This window comes from Primulina tabacum, chromosome 10 (assembly GCF_025594145.1).
Source record: "Primulina tabacum isolate GXHZ01 chromosome 10, ASM2559414v2, whole genome shotgun sequence".
NCBI lineage: Eukaryota > Viridiplantae > Streptophyta > Magnoliopsida > Lamiales > Gesneriaceae > Primulina > Primulina tabacum.
The window spans coordinates 8,310,750-8,331,369 of record NC_134559.1 but is presented as its reverse complement, the minus strand read 5'-3'; the positions used below and the strand labels follow the sequence as shown (position 1 = coordinate 8,331,369).

The following is a 20,620-nucleotide window of genomic DNA, read 5'->3' as shown; positions in this document are numbered from 1 at the left end:
AACCCTAAATGAAACAATTAAAAATCGAACCGGACGTTCAAAATAAATGGCCCATTGACTAAGCCCAATCAGCTACAGCTGAATCTAGGCCCAGGCATAGTTCAAGGTTTTGATTCTCGATCAATTAATTATTATTTAATTATTTATAGTATCCATACGTTGTACATGTAAAATGGTTGGTATAATATATATTATTCATATTTTTTATATTTTAAAATAAATTGAAAATTTACTGAAAACATATATATTATAAAGAAATAAAATAAAATTACAAATGATAGATTATTTAAATAATTTTTAGTTTTAAAATTTTCTACTCCTTTAATTAAAATAGGAAAAAAATTGAGTTTATTTTGGGTAAAGAAAAATTTCACTATGACATCAAAACTAATTACTAAGACTTCCTTCATTGATTAATAGTAATATATTTATCAATCGTTCAGGAAGAATGAGCGACATTGAAATACAAGTTCACAAAGAAAACATGAGCCAAGAAGTGAGTGTTTGGAGAAATTTACGGGTGTCAAAATGGGTTAGATTCGTCCGATCAATCTGTCTCACCTTACAAAATAGATGAGTAGAATCGATAATTTTTCAACCTGTCAAATTGTTAATGGTGGGTTGAGGTAGGTTGCGAGTCGGCTCGTCCCAACTCGTCAAATTACTATAAAATTAATTGGTCCAACAGGTCGGTCTATCTCTCTATCTACAATAGGTGATTTGTGTTGTTGATTTCCCAACCCGCCACAAGACAGGTTGGGTTAGACCATCCTGCGTAATATAGTGTTATGGGTCGACCCACCTCACTAGCTCATTTTGACTATCTCTAAATATATTTAACTAGATTTTCATTTTTCATTTCATTTTGAAAGGAATATAATTTATTTCTTAATTATGTTTTTTCTCTTGATAATATTGTGATTATTAAATCATAGAATTTTTTTCTAAGTCATAGATATTCTGAATGTGTGAGAAGATAGGAGAGATTCCGCATGAGCAAACACGAGAGTACTCAAGCCAACACAATACCTAATCACAGTACTGATTAATGTGTTGTTCATCAAAGGATTTTCGGCTTCACAAATGCAGAATTTATAGTTTTTGTTATTTGATTTGATGAGTGTTTTGGATTCACTTTCTTAATAGAGTTAGCTTTTCTTTATTCATTGGTATTGGTTTTGTAAACTGACATATTTTTCTACTGAATCTTTTGCCATGAGACACCGTACAAGTGTGTTTACTTGTGTATAATTCTTTGTGTTTTATTTTTTTACGAAAATTTGTGTGTTGAAATATTTTTGTTGCATGTTGTGTAAGGTGTTACAACACCACATACAACACTTAACTCTGAAAATGTGCGAAGAACCAAGCTAAGGACGATAACCTAAAAATTTGAAAATATGGTAATGGAACAAGCAGAGCCTATCATTGTTTATGATCGTCGACTGCGAGACATGACCAACGAAACTTTTAGTATTGGTGACCCGATCTCTAATGAGGTATTAGTCAACAAAGTCTTAAGATCGCTAGCAGAACATTTCAACATTAAGATTTGTGCAATCGATCAAGCTTGAGACACCACCAAGCTCAGTTTGGACAATCTGATTAGTTCTCTCAGAACCTTTGAGATGAAAGTGGATTTGCAGAAGAAAGATAAAAGGAAAAACAATTGTCTTTCAAGTTTATGATGATTCATGCAATGACTTGTTTCAACTATCTCTGGAAGTCAACGAGCCTGATTTATGTGAAGATTTCACCACGTTGATTACAAAGAGATTTGGAGACTATCTAAAGAAGATCGGAGACAAGAAGAAATCAATTCAGCAGCTTAAATTTTCAAGCATTACTGTTCCCGAGAAAACACAAAGATTTGCACTTACTCAAAGACAATCTCGACCGAGGAATGATGTAAATGTTCAATCTAATGTTAAAAGACTAGACTTAGTTAAATATAGAAAGTGTTATAGATTCGGTCATTTTACTAATGAATGTGCCAACAAACTTCACAAAAACAAAGGATTAAACGTTTTTCTAAGTGATGAAGATTCTGATGAATAACAGGGATCCAGTGAAGTGGAAAACTATACATCATTGTTTGCAAATTTGGAGAAGAAACGTTCAATGCAAATTAATCCACTTTTTGTTGTCTCTAGCGTTACAACACCTAGTATGGACACCTATCCAAATTCAACAAGTTTTCATCTGCATGAATGTGACAACATTTTCTGGATCAAGTGATCTGTAAATTAAGGATGTACATAAAGAAAAAGTAACCTCGAAAAATGTACCGAAACTCTATGAGGAACTATATGCAGATTAGACCAAAAGGAATAAATTGAACTCGATCCTCTCAAAGGAAAAAATTAAGTTGAAAAGTTTTTTGGCCAGACTTGAGGTGATTTTAAGTAAGAACCAAGAGATAGACTAGATCAAGCCTGAACTTGAAAAATCGGCGCAAATTTATGCTAAGTTCAACTCAAGCTCAACCAAGCTGGACTCTGTACTGATGATGGGAAATGATAGCAAAGGCGGTCTGGATTTAACAATAGTATTTTGGTTATTTGGTTTGATAAGTGTTTTGGAATGCGGCTATCTCACTTTGTAAGATAGATATTTTTTCTTTAATCAATAGTATTGATTTTGTAAATTTATACTTTTTTCTAGTGAATCTTTTGCCCTGAGAACCGTACAAGTGTATTCACTTTTGTGTAATTTTTAATCCAAGTATCAATTGTGTTAAATATTACAACACTACACTTAACACTTAACTATGAAATACACACTTACTTTATTGCATAATACTTTTATGTCATACAGCCACCATTCACATTCCAATATCCGTAAAATTATATTTTCTATTTTACTGGAAACTTGATTCGACACAAAAAAAATAAAAAATAAAAAAATAAATCATTTTCAATTCTGGTATTCATTTAATGTAAAAAAGCAATTGCTAGATAAGTAACCTTAGAACCTTAAAATCCAGAATGTGGCAGTGTTATGCACTATTTATTGTATTTCGTCAGCTAGGGATCCTATGCTATTCGAGTGTACACTGTCTAGCATCGATTCACACTTTGTTAAAATTGAGTTGCAAGTTTTTTGAATGACAATGAAATTCGTCGCTGCCATTTTTTTGTGTGTAATAGATAATAAATCACTGAACTAACAAGATAACACACAAATTATGTTAGTCAGATTAATAGTACTAAACGAACCATGTTCGAAAAACTCTTCCAATATTCCAATAAAATATTTCAATAAAATATTGATAGAAAGAACTGAATTTCTGACCCAAACGTTTATTCAATTCACCTTAACTCAAACACCCCGAGTCGGTGGACTCATATTGAAAGTATTAGTTGATTGAACTATTATCGTTATGTATTACAGTAGGTATGTCTGTCATATTCCAATCATGTTTTTTCAATTTGAAAAAAAAAATCACTCTTATTCCTTTTAAAATTCTAACAAAAACCTATTTTACGATTTCGGATAGCACCGCGCCTCCACGAATTATGGGGTCGAGTGCTGACTTGAGATCAACAAAAGAAAATAATAGCTGATTTATTTTACTTGTGTGGCTTGTGAATAGTAGTAATAATCGTGGGTCCAACTGGGAAGAACAGGACGACCCAAAAACCAAAAGTTTAACATAACGGTAATATTATTATATCATGTGCCTTTAATGATGCAGATGGGCAGTTGTGTCTGTGTTTATTATCAATATATTTTATATACAACTCCATTTTTTTATTATAGAATTTAGTATTTTAGCAGGAGAAGACACTGCCAAGAACGGGAGAGAGGGAGGCACTGAATAAAAACGGAATCTTTATTGGAAAATAGAATAGTTTGGGAGGGCGTTTGAAGAAGAGGGGACATGCCCAATTTCATCCCAACAGTTGTGCTCTTAGTCGCTTCAAGTTCTGTCAACAGATCCCCAAGGTCCCCCTTTCTCTCATTTCCCTTTCACTGCCCAATATATACACGTGTGTGTGCGTGTGTGTAATCTTTGTCAAGTTTTTACATGTAGATAGAGAAATGTTCTAGGTTTTTGTCCTTTTTTTAATGTAAAAATTGCACACTTTATGAAGGGTTTCTTGTCTTTGCTGGATACTTTGGATCATCTCAATAGTTCTGAACGTTGTGTGCATACATATATATATGTATGGATTTTATGAATGAGATGGTTGTATGGGTTTATGATGTGTGTGGGGGTTTGGATTGGGATTCTTGAATGCATGTGGAATTTGGGGTGATTTGGATGATGTCTTCCACTTTGTTTGCTTAGTTCAAGTACAAAGTTGGTACTTTGCTTTCTTGGATTTTCTTTGTGGACGCAAAATGGACTCTGGGTTTTGATTTCTCATAACTAATTGAAGTACTGATTGTTAATAATTGGATGCATGCCCATTTTGAGATGGAGTAACATTTTATGAGAGGGAATGGATAAAAGTTTATATTGATAACTTTTTATACTTCATATGCCCTGATTATTCTGCCTTTAATCACTCCTGGATTCTTCTGAAATTATTTCAGGGGGCAATTTTGCTTTGCAATTTCTTCTGAAATTATTTTAGCGGGGGATTTTGCATGTTTGCGTTCGTATGCTTATTTGGTTCCAGTTTGAGAAATTTTTGGCAAAGTAAATATGTATGATTTCTCCTTTCTTTTGGTTGTACTGTGTGTTCTTGGATTTTAGAGGGTTAGTGTGTTTGTTATATAATATTTCGAATCTGGAATTTTCAACACAAATACTTACCATTCTTTACATTTCAATATTAGAAACCAATTTTTCCTGAAACCTCAACAGTAGTTTTATATCACGCATGCCACATTTTCCATGTGATTGGCTTAGTTTGACTTGAACTAGTCTGGTTGGAGTTCGCCCACGATTTTTTGAATATTCACGATCTTGCAATATGCTTTGTATATTTTACAATTCATGGATGTTGAATTGAGATAATGTTGATGTTTTTTCTTTTTCTTTTTCTCATCAGTGTTGATCAAATTAGCCTCATTTAAATGCTAGAGAGAGGGACCATTTGAGTTGGTAATTAGTTCTTGTTTGGTGACCGCTTAAATTAAGTGCATACCAACCTAGTATATAGAAAGCTAACCTACTTCCGTGTGGAGGATTTATCGCGTTGAATAAATTTTTTTATTCAAAGAAATAGTTTTGAATTTAACCTATGTTATCGTCTATTTAATTTACGTGTTTATGTTGAATGTCCTATTGATTAGAGTCCTCTTTTTGTGGGCTTGGGACGATAATCATTAACGTGAAATTTAAAAGTGAGAAAGTTGCGATCTTCCAGCGGAAAATGTGAATATCTGTATGGACAGCTATATAGCCCAACGGAACTAGGATACTGATATTTTGTAGGGGAAGGGCATATTACTTATAATAATAACATTTCTTGCAAAATTATTGTGTCAATGAATGCTAATGGATATGTAATATTACAAGAGGAAACCCCTGATTCTTCAATCTCTTCTGCACTGGTGCATCCCTTTTCGTGTTGGGCTTTTGTGTTTTCATAGATGTATGATGATTTCATATTACATGAAACGTAGTTACGAAATCTGCACTTGTTTGCCACTGTATTATATGAGATGAAATATTTGTTTGACCAAGCTTTCTCACCTTCTCTTTTCTTCAAGCAGCTAAAGCAAAGAGCACATGGATTACGGATTGGAATTTAGCTACTTCATGTAATTCATGTGTGACTTCAATACTCGTCCAAGAAAAGTGTTGGAAAAACCTTCAATTTTAATGTCACGATTCATTATTAATTCCTTTTCTTTACAGAATTTGCAACAGAACATCGCCCCCTCTTCCATACTGTGCCAGAAAACCTTAGTTAATACGAGCACTCTGCCTTAACTCAATCTGCCATGGAAAAGACAAGTTCTCAAGATTACTCGGCTTCATCTGACTCTGGTAACAATACGTCTATACCTCAAGCTAATGAAGCTATTCTATTATCATTCTTTTATTTATTTCAATTTTACTCTTTTATTCTTGGGTTCAGGTCCTTTTTTTACTTATCACCTTTGCTATGGCTGCTGGTGGTATGACTTTTATGCCACCACTTTTTCTCTTGAATTTGGTGTGGTATACACCTTTTTTCATGGTTATGATCTTCTGTCGATTATTTTACTAGTCGAAGGCACATTGTTTGTGTCATGAGTTGATGATTATGTAGTTGGGGATTTTTTATAATGTTGCCTCACATTTTGTAAGGTAAATAAATCGATAATACGTAAACAAAGCCATGGATGGAGCAAGCAGTGTGTGACCCCTCTCAACTTTCAATATTATTTAGCCCCTAATGTTTTTTTAAAGATATGAATAATGTTTCAGTTTTTACCACCTGCCAATAAATATAAAAATTTGAAACTTTGACTCTCCTTAGCCTCACGTCCTTGATTCCTCCATGTAAATGCCAAATTGTTTCTAATGACTCGGTTGCCAAGGCTTTGGACGTATGTATTGGCTCCCAACCGTAATACTTTTGTTAAATTTTGATGTTTTTCTCGTTTCTTCTTTCATGATCAATGAAACTTCTTTACTAATCATTTGATTCAGTACATGATGAAAACTATGAAAAGCAAGGAAACTATATGAAGCCTGGTTTGTTCCTGTGTGATCCAAACTTTTCCACCAACGCGTCTCATGTAGATTTAAATCAACCAATGGTACGAAGCCATCTAATACCTTTGCTTCGTATTTCTAGTTTGATACCCTGTTATGATTGATCAGACTGCCCCAACTCTGCTCCAGATTCCGTATTGTTATCCTGATCCTTACCTCGGTGGGTTCTTTACCGCCTACAGCCCTCATACTATGGTGAGTGACCTTTCACTTCTTAGCAATTTCATCTCTATAAAAATCCTTCAATCTTGAAATTAGTTCATCAAATTGTTGTGGTGGTTATATGGATGGTACATTTGTTCTTAATATTGATGCTTATTTTGGCTTTTTCGATTTTTAAAGATTATAAAAATCAAATATCACGAAAACCAAAGAATATAGCATTTGCTGTTTCTACATCTACATCTTTTAAAAAGAAATTATTTGTTTTAACTATTATTTTCATACATATAATTATTTTCGCTTCATCTTCGGCATAAAAATTAAAAGTGATTCATCTCTAATATTCAAACATAAGAACGATTTCGCTTTTTGTCCAGTCTCATTCTTAATCTCTTTGTTTACTTAAGTTAATGTTACTTTTGGATTTTGCTCTTATGTAATGATTCTGAAAAACTGGACAGATTCAGCCACACGTTGTGGCGGCAGCCTCTGGTCGAGTTCCATTGCCTGTTAATCTTCCTGAGGATGGCCCCGTGTACGTCAATGCTAAACAATATCATGGAATACTTCGAAGGAGACAGATCCGTGCAAAACTCGAGGCTCAAAACAAACTCGTCAAAACGAGGAAAGTACGTTCTACTCATCGACACTGCTGAGTAAGATCAGCAAGCTTACTTCCCTTCGCAGAAATTAAACTTAATGCTACTATTGATGAATAAAATGCAGCCATATCTGCACGAGTCTCGCCATGTGCATGCTCTAAACCGAGTTCGAGGCTCTGGTGGACGTTTTCTTAGCACGAAAAAGCCTCAGCAGTCGAGCACCCATCCCACTCCCAGCTCTCAGAATAGTTTCAATCAGAATGAAGAGTTTCTGGAAGGGGATTCTCGTTTATTTGAAGCTAACAAGAGAAACTTGCCTCCTGTCTCTGACAGGATGAGCGTTTCACAAGCAGAAAGTCCGTTTTCAAGAATACCCAACCATGTGCCGGTTTCCATGCAAGGCGGTGGTGGCAGTGGCCTAGTTTATAACGGAAACCGGCACTATGCTTCCATCGTCCGGTGAGGAGTCTGTGAACCATAGATTCATCCGGCCGCAGCAATTCATCCTTGGCTTTGTAACTCTAGCTCTTCCGGCAGGTTTGTGGTAATAAAAAAACATCACAAAGTTGCTCTTTGTACTGAAATACGGTTGTCCATGTTTCTTGATTTGTTTCCTGGGATTTATGTCCGAATCCGTTCTATGTGCTAGGAAGTAACTTAACTTTCTTCTCAATGATTTACTGTCACAATCGGCACATATATCTGATGGGCCCTTTTTATGGTTAATTAGTCACTGCCTGTGACTTAAATTTCAAGAATCCGATTTATTTAATGCATTGCTATTTCAACATTTTTAAGGATAAAATATCCACTGATCTTTGCTTTCATCAGAACTCATCTTCTTTTCCTTTCCTTTTTTTTTTTTATTATAAAAAATAGAGATATCATGTGATATAAAACATAATCTTGAATCATAATTGATTGCATAAGTAAAAACCCAATGCATGAGTATCACTACTTTTTGTGAGCATTGTGTTGTCAATAAGTAACACATATTAAAGTTTGACACTTCTAATACCAAAAACAAAATCATATTGGAGCTAATTCATTTGAATGTTTGGCAAGCACTGGTTATATCTCTAGAAGAAGAAATATACTTTGTTTCGTTCATTGATGATTTCTCTATGAGATATTAGGTGTATTCAATAAAAAAGAAGTCGGATGTTTGCCATATCTTCAAAGATTTCAAAGCATAGGTTAAACTTGATTCTGAAAAGAAAATCAATTGTTTGAGAACTCACAGTAGATGAGAATATACTAGCGACAAATTTGATGCACTTTGCCAACATGAGGGTATCAAAAAAACAGTTCACGGTGGCTTACACGCCTCAATAGAATGGAGTGGCAGAACGGATGAACATGACCTTGTTGGACACAACATAGCCATGTTGAGGTGTAATGCCTGGTTACTCGTACAAATGATAATAATGTGTTTATGTCATTTAATGTGTAGTGATTTAGCTCATTATGTTTTACATGTTGATTGAGGTATTGATATTGAGATTGAATATGACTAGATTGTCCATGGTGTATGGAGAATGAATATGTGTTTAAATAGTGATAGTAAGATATGTAGGTAGAAGTAGTGTAATGAAGTTAGTAGGAAATGAGATGAAAATATGGTAGTTCTTACGAGTTTTAGCATAGTCATTTGAATATTGATCCAAATTGTGTGAGGCCATAACCATTAGAAAGCTAAGATATAATGCTACAACTTTCATATTTTGGCTTTTGTCCGAATCATTGTGGAAGACAAGCTAAAAGTGCCCCGAAGTGTGTCGTGTATACCGTCATTCCCTCACTGACACATGTTAGGAGAATAAGCATAAGTTTTTACTCAAACCTCCAAATTACATGAAACTAGTTGGAGATTCAAGCCAAGACATAGGGCTACAACTTTTATGTTTACCACTTTTTCCGATTCTGAAGGGAAGAAACGTTTCTGAAGCGATCTTTGAGAAGTATGCGCGCAGGAATCAGAATCGCCCGTGCTGGGGCGGCCAAACTTCACCGCCCTAGCGCCCCAGGACAAAAGTTTGAGTTAGAAGCTTTATTTTTGTGACTTAAATAGATGAGGGTCGAGGGTTTCAGCCATTGTCACCCTTTTAACATCAAAAATCAAGGAGAAAACAAAGGAGACAACAAAGGTTTGCCAAGTTCTTCCCCCAAGCGATCCTCCATCTTTTCTTCTTCATCATTTGAAGTTAGAATTAAGTTCTCCATCACAAGGAGTTTCTAATGGTGTAAGTTTTCTTTTCTTTTAGTTGTTCTACATGTAGAGGGGTAACTTTCACTTAATAAAAAATAGTAACTGAATTATTGGTGTATTGACAGCATAGGACTGATAAACATCGTCTCAAACCAGTATTCGTACGCTTGGACAGTAAGTTGGCATGTTCTTGAAGTAATACATGAGTAATATTATGATTTCAAATGCTTCCCATTGATTATTGCTATATGTACATTGTTAGTATGTTTATTGATGAAACATAGCACCATATTCCATTATTATGTATTAAATATGAAAGGAACTCATGAATATTGAAGAGAGGTGCTATGTCATGAACACGAACATGAACATGAAAAGAAAAGGACTGATTTTACATGATATAGAGCTTGTTGACATCATGGGTGGTTTTAAGTCCACCAAACCTATTGGCCAATATATGTTCATAGGGCGTGGGGATGCCAAAGGTTGCTCCCTGACGTCCAACACAGTAGTAGCTATATAATAAAGCAAGCACGGTAGTACAGGTCAACTAATGAGGCTCAAGTACAAAAATGAACATGAATATATGATATGATATGACATGGTTTAAAGATTCATTATTGTCACGACTTGATATGTATATTCTTTCGACGCATATTGATACGTACAAGTGCAAACTTATTGAATTTTATAAACTCACGTAGCTCATGTATTATAGGATCAGTTAGTGAAGAGACGTAGGATGCCGGTTCGCCAATGGATGCTTGTGACGTGGCTCACCTCGACAAGAACCGGGACTTATTATTGTATAGCTTCCGCATATGTATTGTACTAAAATATGTCAGGGTTTGAACAAGTTTTATGATGTTTATGATGATACAAAGTATGCTTGTATATGAGAATATGTATATGTATAACAATATGGTGTATGGTTGTGTATGAAAATATAGTTGTTGTATATATGGTATTGCTTGAGTTTTTGGTTTAAACAAAGTGTAGGGACATCATGCCAAAATTTTTATAAACCGTCAAATTGATGCCCCTTGTTTGAGTTGCTTCATACTATAGGTATATCATTCAAATCCTATTTTGATTATGGTAATTATGCTAAGTATAGAGTAAGGTGTGACATTTTATTTGGTATCAGAGCCCACGGTTCTTCGACAGGGAAGACACTGCACTTCATCCATACATGGGGAACTCGGCAAGTAAGTATCTTTGTATCCCATAGTTTATGCTAAGTTATGTGTTTCTACGTGACCTATATGTAGGTTAAGATAAAAGACGATGCCACCTAAATGTAAGGTACAGGAAGGAGAGTCATCTAAGGGCAAGGCCCCAGCCGTAGAAGGTGAAGGCAGTGCGCCACGACCTATAGATGATTTTGATCAACTGCTCCAACAACAAGCGAAAGTTCATGGGGAGCAGATACAATAATTACTTGAGATGCAACGAACTACACATGAGCAGGCACAAGCACAAGCCATTTTACCCAGACAAGGGCCTGTTCAAACTGATGTGTATGATCGTTTTCGACGTCTGAATCCTCCTGAATTCATGGGAAGCACCGATCCAGCAGTAGCAGAAGAATGGATTAAATCATTGGAGTCCATCTTCTCCTACCTTCATATGGAATATGATGACAAAGTAACTTGTGCCATCTTTTTGTTAACAAAACATGCAAGGATATGGTGGGAGAGTGCAAGGGTGGCATTATCTACGATACCATTGACATGGGAAACTTTCAAAACCGTGTTTTACAACAAGTATTTCAGTAAAGATGTACGAGCCAAGAAAGCCAGTGATTTCCTTAATCTGAAGCAAGGAACCATGTCAATGGCGGAATACATACAACAATTCGAGGCTGGAGTCCAATATGTACCATATATTGCATATGATGACACAAGTAAGGGCGAACACTTCATGCAGGGACTTCGCTCTGAAATTAAACGAGATGTACGGATGTCGAAAGTTGTTGCCTATGGGGAGATAGTGGGAAGAGCACCTATGGCTGAACAGGACGAACAAGACATTGACAGAGACAGGCAACAACGAAGATAGCAGTACTTTCAGAAGAGCCAAGGAACAGGACAAGACAAAAAGACCGATAACAGAGGTACTAGACCCGAGGAATCCCGTGGCAAGGGTCCCCTTCCACGTAAAGAACAGGACATACCACCTTGTCCTAAATGTGGCAAACTTCATGGCGGAGAATGTATGCAAGGTTCCAATGTTTGTTATCGTTGCAAAAAGCCAGGGAATCTCGCCAGGAATTGTCCAGGAAGTTCTGAGAAAGTACAGGGACGCCTTTTCTCCATGACCAAAGAGGAAGTGGATGCAGATACATCGATGATCACTGGTATGTTCTTGATTTATGGTATTACTGCTATTGTTTTACTAGACTCAGGAGCCACACATTCCTTTATTTCGAAATCGTTTGTAAGGAGACTGGGCATTACACCAAGTACAACAGAGACACAACTCGCCATAGCCTTACCTTCTGGGCAAGAATTACAAACAGATCAGATTGTACGAGGGTGTCCAATATATGTCCAAGGCCATTAGATGTATGCTGATTTGATAGTTCTAAAAATGACCGATTTTGATGTGATACTGGGAATGGATTGGCTCTCGAAGTACAGAGTTACAATAGACTGTGGCATGAAAATGATCAAGTTTGCACCAGTAGGAAGCTGAACCATTCACAGTAGCAAGTGCAGGTATATCCTTACCTGTTCGGATAATCTCTTGTAGGAAGGTTTGTAAATTACTACAGAAGGGGTGTCAAGGATACTTAGCATCTGTTTTAACTATTAACCCACCTGTTCGTGAATTAAAAGATACAGACGTTGTTTGTGAATTCCCAGAAGTATTTCCTGATGATATAACAGGCTTACCCCCAGATAGGGAGATCGAATTTGTGATTGATATTGTGGCAGGAACTCATCCGATCTCAAAAGCTCCTTATCGATTAACTCCTACAGAAATGAAAGAATTGAAAGAACAATTACAGGAGTTACTTGATAAAGGGTTTATTAGATCGAGTTTTTCACCGTGGGGTGCACCTGTTTTATTTGTTAAGAAGAAAGATGGTACCCTTCGTCTATGTATTGATTATAGGGAGTTGAACAAAGTGACAATCAAAAACAGATATCCACTCCCCAGAATTGATAATTTGTTTGATCAACTACAAGGAGCCGCTATCTTTTCGAAGATTGATTTACGATCAGGCTATCATCAATTAAAAGTAAAATCAGATGATATATCAAAGACTGCCTTCCGAACGAGGTATGTGCATTATGAATTTCTTGTAATGCCATTTGGACTAACGAATGCACCAGCTGCTTTCATGGATTTAATGAATAGAATTTTCAAGCCATTTCTATACAAGTTCGTGATTATGTTTATAGATGATATTCTCATCTACTCACGAACTGTAGAGGAGCATCGAGAACATCTGAACCTAGTTTTGCAGACTTTGAAAGATAAACATTTGTATGCCAAATGGAAGAAATGCGAATTTTGGCTTGAACAAGTAGCATTCTTGGGTCATATCATTTCAAAAGAAGGCATAGCAGTGGATCCAAGTAAGATTGAAGCTGTTAATAACTGGTTACGACCAACTACTGTTACTGAGGTACGCAGTTTTCTCGGGTTAGCTGGTTATTATCGTCGTTTTATAGCGGGATTTTCCAAGATAGCATTGCCTTTGACTGCGTTAACACGAAAGAATGTCAAATTTGTATGGAACGAAGCATGTGATCGCAGTTTCCAAGAGTTAAAAATAAAATTGACGTCAGCACCGGTCCTTGCTATACCAGAAGGACCAGGAGATTTTGTGGTATACAGTGATGCTTCGAAACAAGGTTTAGGAGCAGTGTTAATGCAGCACGGGAAGGTCATTGCTTATGCATCAAGACAATTGAAGGAATATGAAAAGAATTATCCCACACATGATTTAGAACTGGCAGCAGTGGTATTTGCGTTGAAAATATGGCGCCATTATCTGTATGGTGAACGGTGTGAAATATACACGGACCACAAGAGTTTGAAATATTTATTTACGCAAAAAGAACTGAATATGAGACAACAACGTTGGTTGGAATTGGTGAAAGATTATGATTATGTTATTAATTATCATCCAGGTAAAGCCAATGTTGTTGCAGATGCGTTAAGTCGAAAGCCTAGTTCTATTGCTGCAATGCAAGTACAAGAACAAATCTTATGTGATTTACAGAATTTGAAGATTGATGTTATGCCAAAGGGAACTGCAATTCAATTATCATCCCTCATGGTTCGACCAACCTTGCAGACAGGATCAAGGCCGAACAAAGTGCAGATAATGAATTACAACAACTGAGGCAGCGAGATGAGGAAAAAGGAAATTTGAATTTTGAATTGAATGGAAAAGGAATATGGACATATCGGAGTAAATTGTGTGTACCAAAGCAAGGAACGATCAGAAATGACATCCTTATTGATTATCATGCTACACCTAATTCGATCCATCCAGGAGGCACCAAAATGTACAAAGATTTGAAACCATTATTTTGGTGGCCATGCATGAAAAAGGACATTGCTCAATTTGTTGCACAGTGTCTAACTTGTCAACAGGTCAAGACTGAACATCAAAGACCAGCAGGACTCCTAAAACCACTACCCATTCCTGAGTTGAAATGAGAACATATCACGATGGATTTCATCATTGGTTTGCCAAGAACACAAAGAGGATTCAATGCTATATGGGTTATTGTGGATCGACTTACGAAATCAGCTCACTTTCTTCCGGTGAAGACCACATACACGATGAATCAATATGCTGAAGAATACATCAAAGAGATAGTGAGGCTTCATGGCATCCCAGTATCCATTGTATCTGATAGAGATCCAAAATTTACGTCTGCATTTTGGAAAAGTTTACACCATGCTATGGGAACTCGTTTAGCATTTAGTACAGCATTCCACCCTCAAACTGATGGACAATCAGAACGAGTGAATCAGATCTTAGAAGATATGTTGAGGGTATGTACTATTGACTTTCCAGGCAGTTGGGATAGTAAACTACCGTTGGCCGAGTTTTCTTATAATAATAGTTATCAGTCAAGCATTGGAATGACACCATATACTTCATTATATGGTAGAAAATGTCGATCTCCAGTACATTGGGATGAAGTAGGAGAAAGAAAATTATTAGGCCCTGAATTAGCACAACAAATAGCAGAATTGGTAACCAAGATCAAAGAAAGAATGCACACTGCCCAGAGCCGACAGAAAAGTTATGCTGATGTGCGACGTCGTCGATTGGAATTCAGGTCGGTGACCATGTATTTGTAAAAGTATCACCATTGAAGGGCATTTTGCGTTTTGGTAAAAAGGGAAAATTGAATCCAAGATATATCGGTCCATTTGAAATCTTGGAAAGAATAGGAGACAGGGCCTACCGAGTTGCCTTACCACCGAATTTGTCAAATGTTCATAACGTTTTTCATGTTTCCTTGCTACGAAAGTATTTGGCCAATCCTTCTCATGTTCTTCATTATGAACCATTGGAGCTTGCATCAAATCTCTCGTACGAAGAACGGCCGGTCCAAATTCTCGACAGGAAATCAAAAGTGTTACGAGACAAGGAAATTCCCTTAGTGAAACTATTATGGCGCAATCATACAATCGAAGAAGCAACTTGGGAGCGAGAAGACGAAATTCAACAGAGATATCCTGAACTATATGATACGTCAAATTTCGAGGACGAAATTCTTTGAAGGAGGGGAGAATTGTAACTGCCCGGATTACTCGTACAAATGATAATAATGTGTTTATGTCATTTAATGTGTAGTGATTTAGCTCATTATGTTTTACATGTTGATTGAGGTATTGATATTGAGATTGAATATGACTAGATTGTCCATGGTGTATGGAGAATGAATATGTGTTTAAATAGTGATAGTAAGATATGTAGGTAGAAGTAGTGTAATGAAGTTAGTAGGAAATGAGATGAAAATATGGTAGTTCTTACGAGTTTTAGCATAGTCATTTGAATATTGAACCAAATTGTGTGAGGCCATAACCATTAGAAAGCTAAGATATAATGCTACAACTTTCATATTTTGACTTTTGTCCGAATCATTGTGGAAGACAAGCCAAAAGTGCCCCGAAGTGTGTCGTGTATACCGTCATTCCCTCACTGACACATGTTAGGAGAATAAACATAAATTTTTACTCAGACCTCCAAATTACATGAAACTAGTTGGAGATTCAAGCCAAGACATAGGGCTACAACTTTTATGTTTACCACTTTTTCCGATTCTGAAGTGAAGAGACGTTTCTGAAGCGATCTTTGAGAAGTATGCGCGCAGGAATCAGAATCTCCCGTGCTGGGGCGGCCAAACTTCACCGCCCTAGCGCCCCACGACAAAAGTTTGAGTTAGAACCTTGATTTTTGTGACTTAAATAGATAAGGGTCGAGGGTTTCAGCCATTGTCACCCTTTTAACATCAAAAATCAAGGAGAAAACAAAGGAGACAACAAAGGTTTGCCAAGTTCTTCCCCCAAGCGATCCTCCATCTTTTCTTCTTCATCATTTGAAGTTAGAATTAAGTTCTCCATCACAAGGAGTTTCTAATGGTGTAAGTTTTCTTTTCTTTTAGTTGTTCTACATGTAGAGGGGTAACTTTCACTTAATAAACAATAGTAACTGAATTATTGGTGTATTGACAGCATAGGACTGATAAACATCGTCTCAAACCAGTATTCGTACGCTTGGACAGTAAGTTGGCATGTTCTTGAAGTAATACATGAGTAATATTATGATTTCAAATGCTTCCCATTGATTATTGCTATATGTACATTGTTAGTATGTTTATTGATGAAACATAGCACCATATTCCATTGTTATGTATTAAATATGAAAGGAACTCGTGAATATTGAAGAGGGGTGCTATGTCATGAACACGAACATGAACATGAAAAGAAAAGGACTGATTTTACATGATATAGAGCTTGTTGACATCATGGGTGGTTTTAAGTCCACCAAACCTATTGGCCAATATATGTTCATGGGACGTGGGGATGCCAAAGCTTGCTCCCTGACGTCCAACACAGTAGTAGCTATATAATAAAGCAAGCACGGTAGTACATGTCAACTAATGAGGCTCAAGTACAAAAATGAACATGAATATATGCTATGATATGACATGGTTTAAAGATTCATTATTGTCACGACTTGATATGTATGTTCTTTCGACGCATATTGATACGTACAAGTGCCAACTTATTGAATTTTATAAACTCACGTAGCTCATGTATTATATGATCAGTTAGTGAAGAGACGTAGGATGCCGGTTCGCCAATGGATGTTTGTGACGTGGCTCACCTCGACAAGAACCGGGACTTATTATTGTATAGCTTCCGCATATGTATTGTACTAAAATATGTCAGGGTTTGAACAAGTTTTATGATGTTTATGATGATACAAAGTATGCTTGTATATTAGAATATGTATATATTTAACAATATGGTGTATGATTGTGTATGAAAATATAGTTGTTGTATATATGGTATTGCTTGAGTTTTTGGTTTAAACAAAGTGTAGGGACATCATGCCAAAATTTTTATAAACCGTCAAATTGATGCCCCTTGTTTGAGTTGCTTCATACTATAGGTATATCATTCAAACCATATTTTGATTATGGTAATTATGCTAAGTATAGAGTAAGGTGTGACATGAGAACTGGGGGTCTAGACAAATCATTTTGGGCGGAAAAAATCAAGACCACTAGTTATATCATCAATCATTCTCATTCAGTGGCCATTGATTTGAAGACTCTGATGAAGATGTGGATTGGGAAGCCAATTGATTATTCTCATTTGCATACATCTGAAACTCTTGTATGCGTTTTGTACAATGATAAGGAAATATAGAAGTTAGGTTGAAAATCTAGAAAGTGTATCTTCTTGGATTATGATGATGAAGTAAATAGGTTTCACTTATGGGATCCTATTGTCCACAAGATTTTCATAAGTAGGGATGTTATCTTCGATGAAGATAAATTAAAGGGAGACAAAGACACACTGAATTCAAAAATTACTATAATTCGGGTGGAAAATAAGATAGACGAAGATCAAATTTCTTGTGAAGCAGTATCAGAGCATGAAGAACAAGAACATGTTGAGTCTTAGGTTTCCAAATTGAGGCGGGCAACTCGAGAGATAAGACCACCAGATTGGCTTTCAGATTATATCACTAAAAGCAATATTGCATATTGTCTATTATCAGATGGTGTTGAATCATAGAGTTTACATGAAGCTACTCAAAGCTCGGATGTATCCTTATGAATGACATCAATGCAAGAAGAATTGTAGGCTTTAGACATGAATAAAACTTGGGATCTTGTTACACTACCACGAGGAAGAAAAATCGTTGGTAACATACGAATCTATAAGATCAAGCGTGATACCAATAACCAAGGGGAGTAATATCGTGTTAGATTGTTGGTAAAATGATATGCTCAGAAAGAAGGCATTGACTTTAATGTTATATTTTCTCATGTGATTCGGCTAACAACAATCAGAGTAGTATTGGCATTGTATGTGGTGTTTGACCTAAATCTAGAACAACTAGATGTAAAAACGACATTTCTTCATGGAAATATTGAAGAAGAAATCTATATGCTCCATCCAGAAAGTTTTTCAGAAAAAGACAAAGAGAACTTGGTTTGCAGATTGAACAAATCTCAGTACAATCTCAAACAAGTATTGAGGTATTGATACAAGAGATTTGATTCTTTTATCATGAGTCTCGAATACAATAGACTTAGTGCAGACCTTTGTACATATTTCAAGAGATCTGGTGATGATTATAACATTTTGCTATTGTATGTGGACGACATGTTGGTAGCAGGCTCCAACAAAGATCATGTCCAAGAATTGAAGGTAGAGTTGGCTAGGAAATTTGATATAAGGATTTGGGATCAACAAATAAAATTCTAGGAATGCAAGTTCATCGAAACAAAATTAGCAGAAAGATTTGGCTTTCTCAGAAAGATTATTTGAATAAAGTCTTGCAACGCTTCAACATGCAAGATAGTAAGCTAATTTCGATCACTCTTCTTGTTAACTACAAGTTATTATCCGAGTTGTGTCATAGCAGTGAAGCAGAGATGATGAAAATGTCTCAAGTACCATATTCATCGGCAGTGAAAATTTAATGTTCTCCATGATCTGTACAAAATTGAACATTGAACAAGCAGTTGGAGCAGTTAGTCGGTATATGACGAATCCTGGACGAGAGCATTAGAGCAGTGTTAAAATGATCCTTAAATACATTAAGGATACCTAAAATGCTGCATTATGTTATTTAGGATCTGATTTTACACTCAAAGGCTATGTCAATTTAGATTATGCATGCGATCTTGATCAGAGAAAATCTACTACTGTTATGTTTTTACACTTGCAGATGGAGTAGTAAGCTAGGTTACAAAAGTGCAAATATTTGTGGCATTATCTACAATGAAGGCATAATATATGACAGCTACTCAAGCTTATAAGGAGACAATATGTATTCAAAGGTTAGTAGAGGAGGTCGGATAAAAACAAGATAAGGTTCTTTTGTTTTGTGACAGTCAGAGTGCATTGCACATCGCAAGGTATCTAGCCTTTCATTCCAGGACTAAACGCAGTTGAATTCAATTTCATTTTGTTCGAGAAGTAGAATAAGAAAATGTGAATATGTAGAAGATCCATACAAATGATAACATAGATGATGTTCTGACCATACCAGTGAACACTGATAAGTTTGAGTGGTGTAGATCTTCAAATGGCCTAGCGGAAACATAAACACCGGGGAATGAAAAGATTGAAAGAATGTATGAAGATGTGTTTGACTCTCAATCAGACCTCCAAGTGAGAGAAATGTCGGCAAATCATATGAGAGAATTGCACAAAGTCAAAAAAGGTAGACATGCACATTTATTATATTAGGTAGCACGTTTAAATTTATATCCATGTTCAGACGATGAAATTGCGCAGAAGTTTATTGCGTTCAGACGAAGAAGATCGCCAATAAATAGGTACACCAATTAATTCAACATTTCTCATCTCATTCATGTTTTTCTGTCGTCCCATAGCATTCAGTGAATGCTTAATTCTTAATATTTATGAGGTGTTTGTTCTCCTATATTAAGAGGATATATGTTCTATTTGGAACACAGTGAGTGATTATACACCATAAAATATTATAATGAAATTCTTTTCATCTCGCATGTGATTTTTTTTTACCTTAATAATTTTTAGGAATTTTCCACGTAAATTTCGATGTATAATTTTATACTTTATTTTCATATTATTATATCAAAATATCGTACCTGAGACCAACACGCGAGTTGCACAAGTTCGAGCACTATTCATGAACATATTGATGATTGACTTGATCAGTATATTTTTTCAATGATCTGGTTGCTTCCCAGCTCTTTCGACTTCTCCTTCAACTTGGATCTACCAACTAGCACGATTTTTTTTAATTAAATTTTTATTCTTATTTTTATTGTATTTGTGCACTCCTTAATTCAACTTACAAACAGAGAAGAATATTGTCATTGAATATATTATTATTATTATGCACAAAAAAACGCCAAATATGAATCCATACATGCTAATGGGTTGAAGATCATATTGTACTTTCTTGACTATCAAGCAACAAAGTTTTGACTTGTAAAGAAAAAAACAATCAATTAAGCAATTGTAACTTTAATTATTTTTATGATCATATTATATTATTAATTTATGTAAAGAAAAAACAATTGATTAAGCAACAATATATTGTAAGTTTAATTATTTTTACGATCATAGTATATTATTAAATTATAATAAAATTATAAATAACATCATCGTACCGTTATTAATTTTTCATTGTATAGTAAAAAAAATAAAATTAACCTGCAATGTATTAACTTATGAGTACTATAATAACATATTATTAGATATATTCAATCT

General features: G+C 35.6%; 2 protein-coding genes across 9 annotated transcripts; both read left to right on the top strand.

Annotated features, from left to right (window-relative positions):
* The first annotated feature begins 3,752 nt into the window (after positions 1-3,752).
* On the top strand, positions 3,753-8,101 carry LOC142506170 (nuclear transcription factor Y subunit A-6-like). Of its 8 annotated transcripts, none has more exons than XM_075619337.1 (7): positions 3,753-3,948; positions 5,671-5,718; positions 5,816-5,947; positions 6,596-6,705; positions 6,791-6,856; positions 7,285-7,452; positions 7,550-8,101. In XM_075619337.1, exons 3-7 carry the CDS (start codon positions 5,902-5,904, stop codon positions 7,886-7,888), a joined length of 729 nt encoding a protein of 242 aa, XP_075475452.1. In that variant the 5' UTR covers positions 3,753-3,948; positions 5,671-5,718; positions 5,816-5,901; the 3' UTR covers positions 7,889-8,101. The 8 variants fall into 8 exon arrangements, with proteins under 8 accessions (XP_075475452.1, XP_075475449.1, XP_075475454.1 ...); XM_075619334.1 differs by having other exon boundaries at positions 5,671-5,727; XM_075619339.1 differs by having other exon boundaries at positions 5,668-5,727.
* A 2,979-nt stretch (positions 8,102-11,080) lies between these two features.
* On the top strand, positions 11,081-11,695 carry LOC142504881 (uncharacterized). The gene has a single exon (XM_075617725.1). The coding sequence runs from the start codon at positions 11,081-11,083 to the stop codon at positions 11,693-11,695; it is 615 nt and encodes a 204-aa protein (XP_075473840.1).
* The last annotated feature ends 8,925 nt before the right edge of the window (positions 11,696-20,620 follow it).

Bases quoted from the DNA above. Each gene is read 5' to 3' on its own strand.
- LOC142506170 (XM_075619340.1), top strand. From the start codon at position 5,902: ATGGAAAAGACAAGTTCTCAAGATTACTCGGCTTCATCTGACTCTG. The intron at 5,948-6,595 runs GTAACAATACGT...CATTTGATTCAG, and splicing joins CTCGGCTTCATCTGACTCTG to TACATGATGAAAACTATGAA. The intron at 6,706-6,790 runs GTACGAAGCCAT...ACTCTGCTCCAG, and splicing joins TAGATTTAAATCAACCAATG to ATTCCGTATTGTTATCCTGA.
- LOC142504881 (XM_075617725.1), top strand. From the start codon at position 11,081: ATGCAACGAACTACACATGAGCAGGCACAAGCACAAGCCATTTTACCC.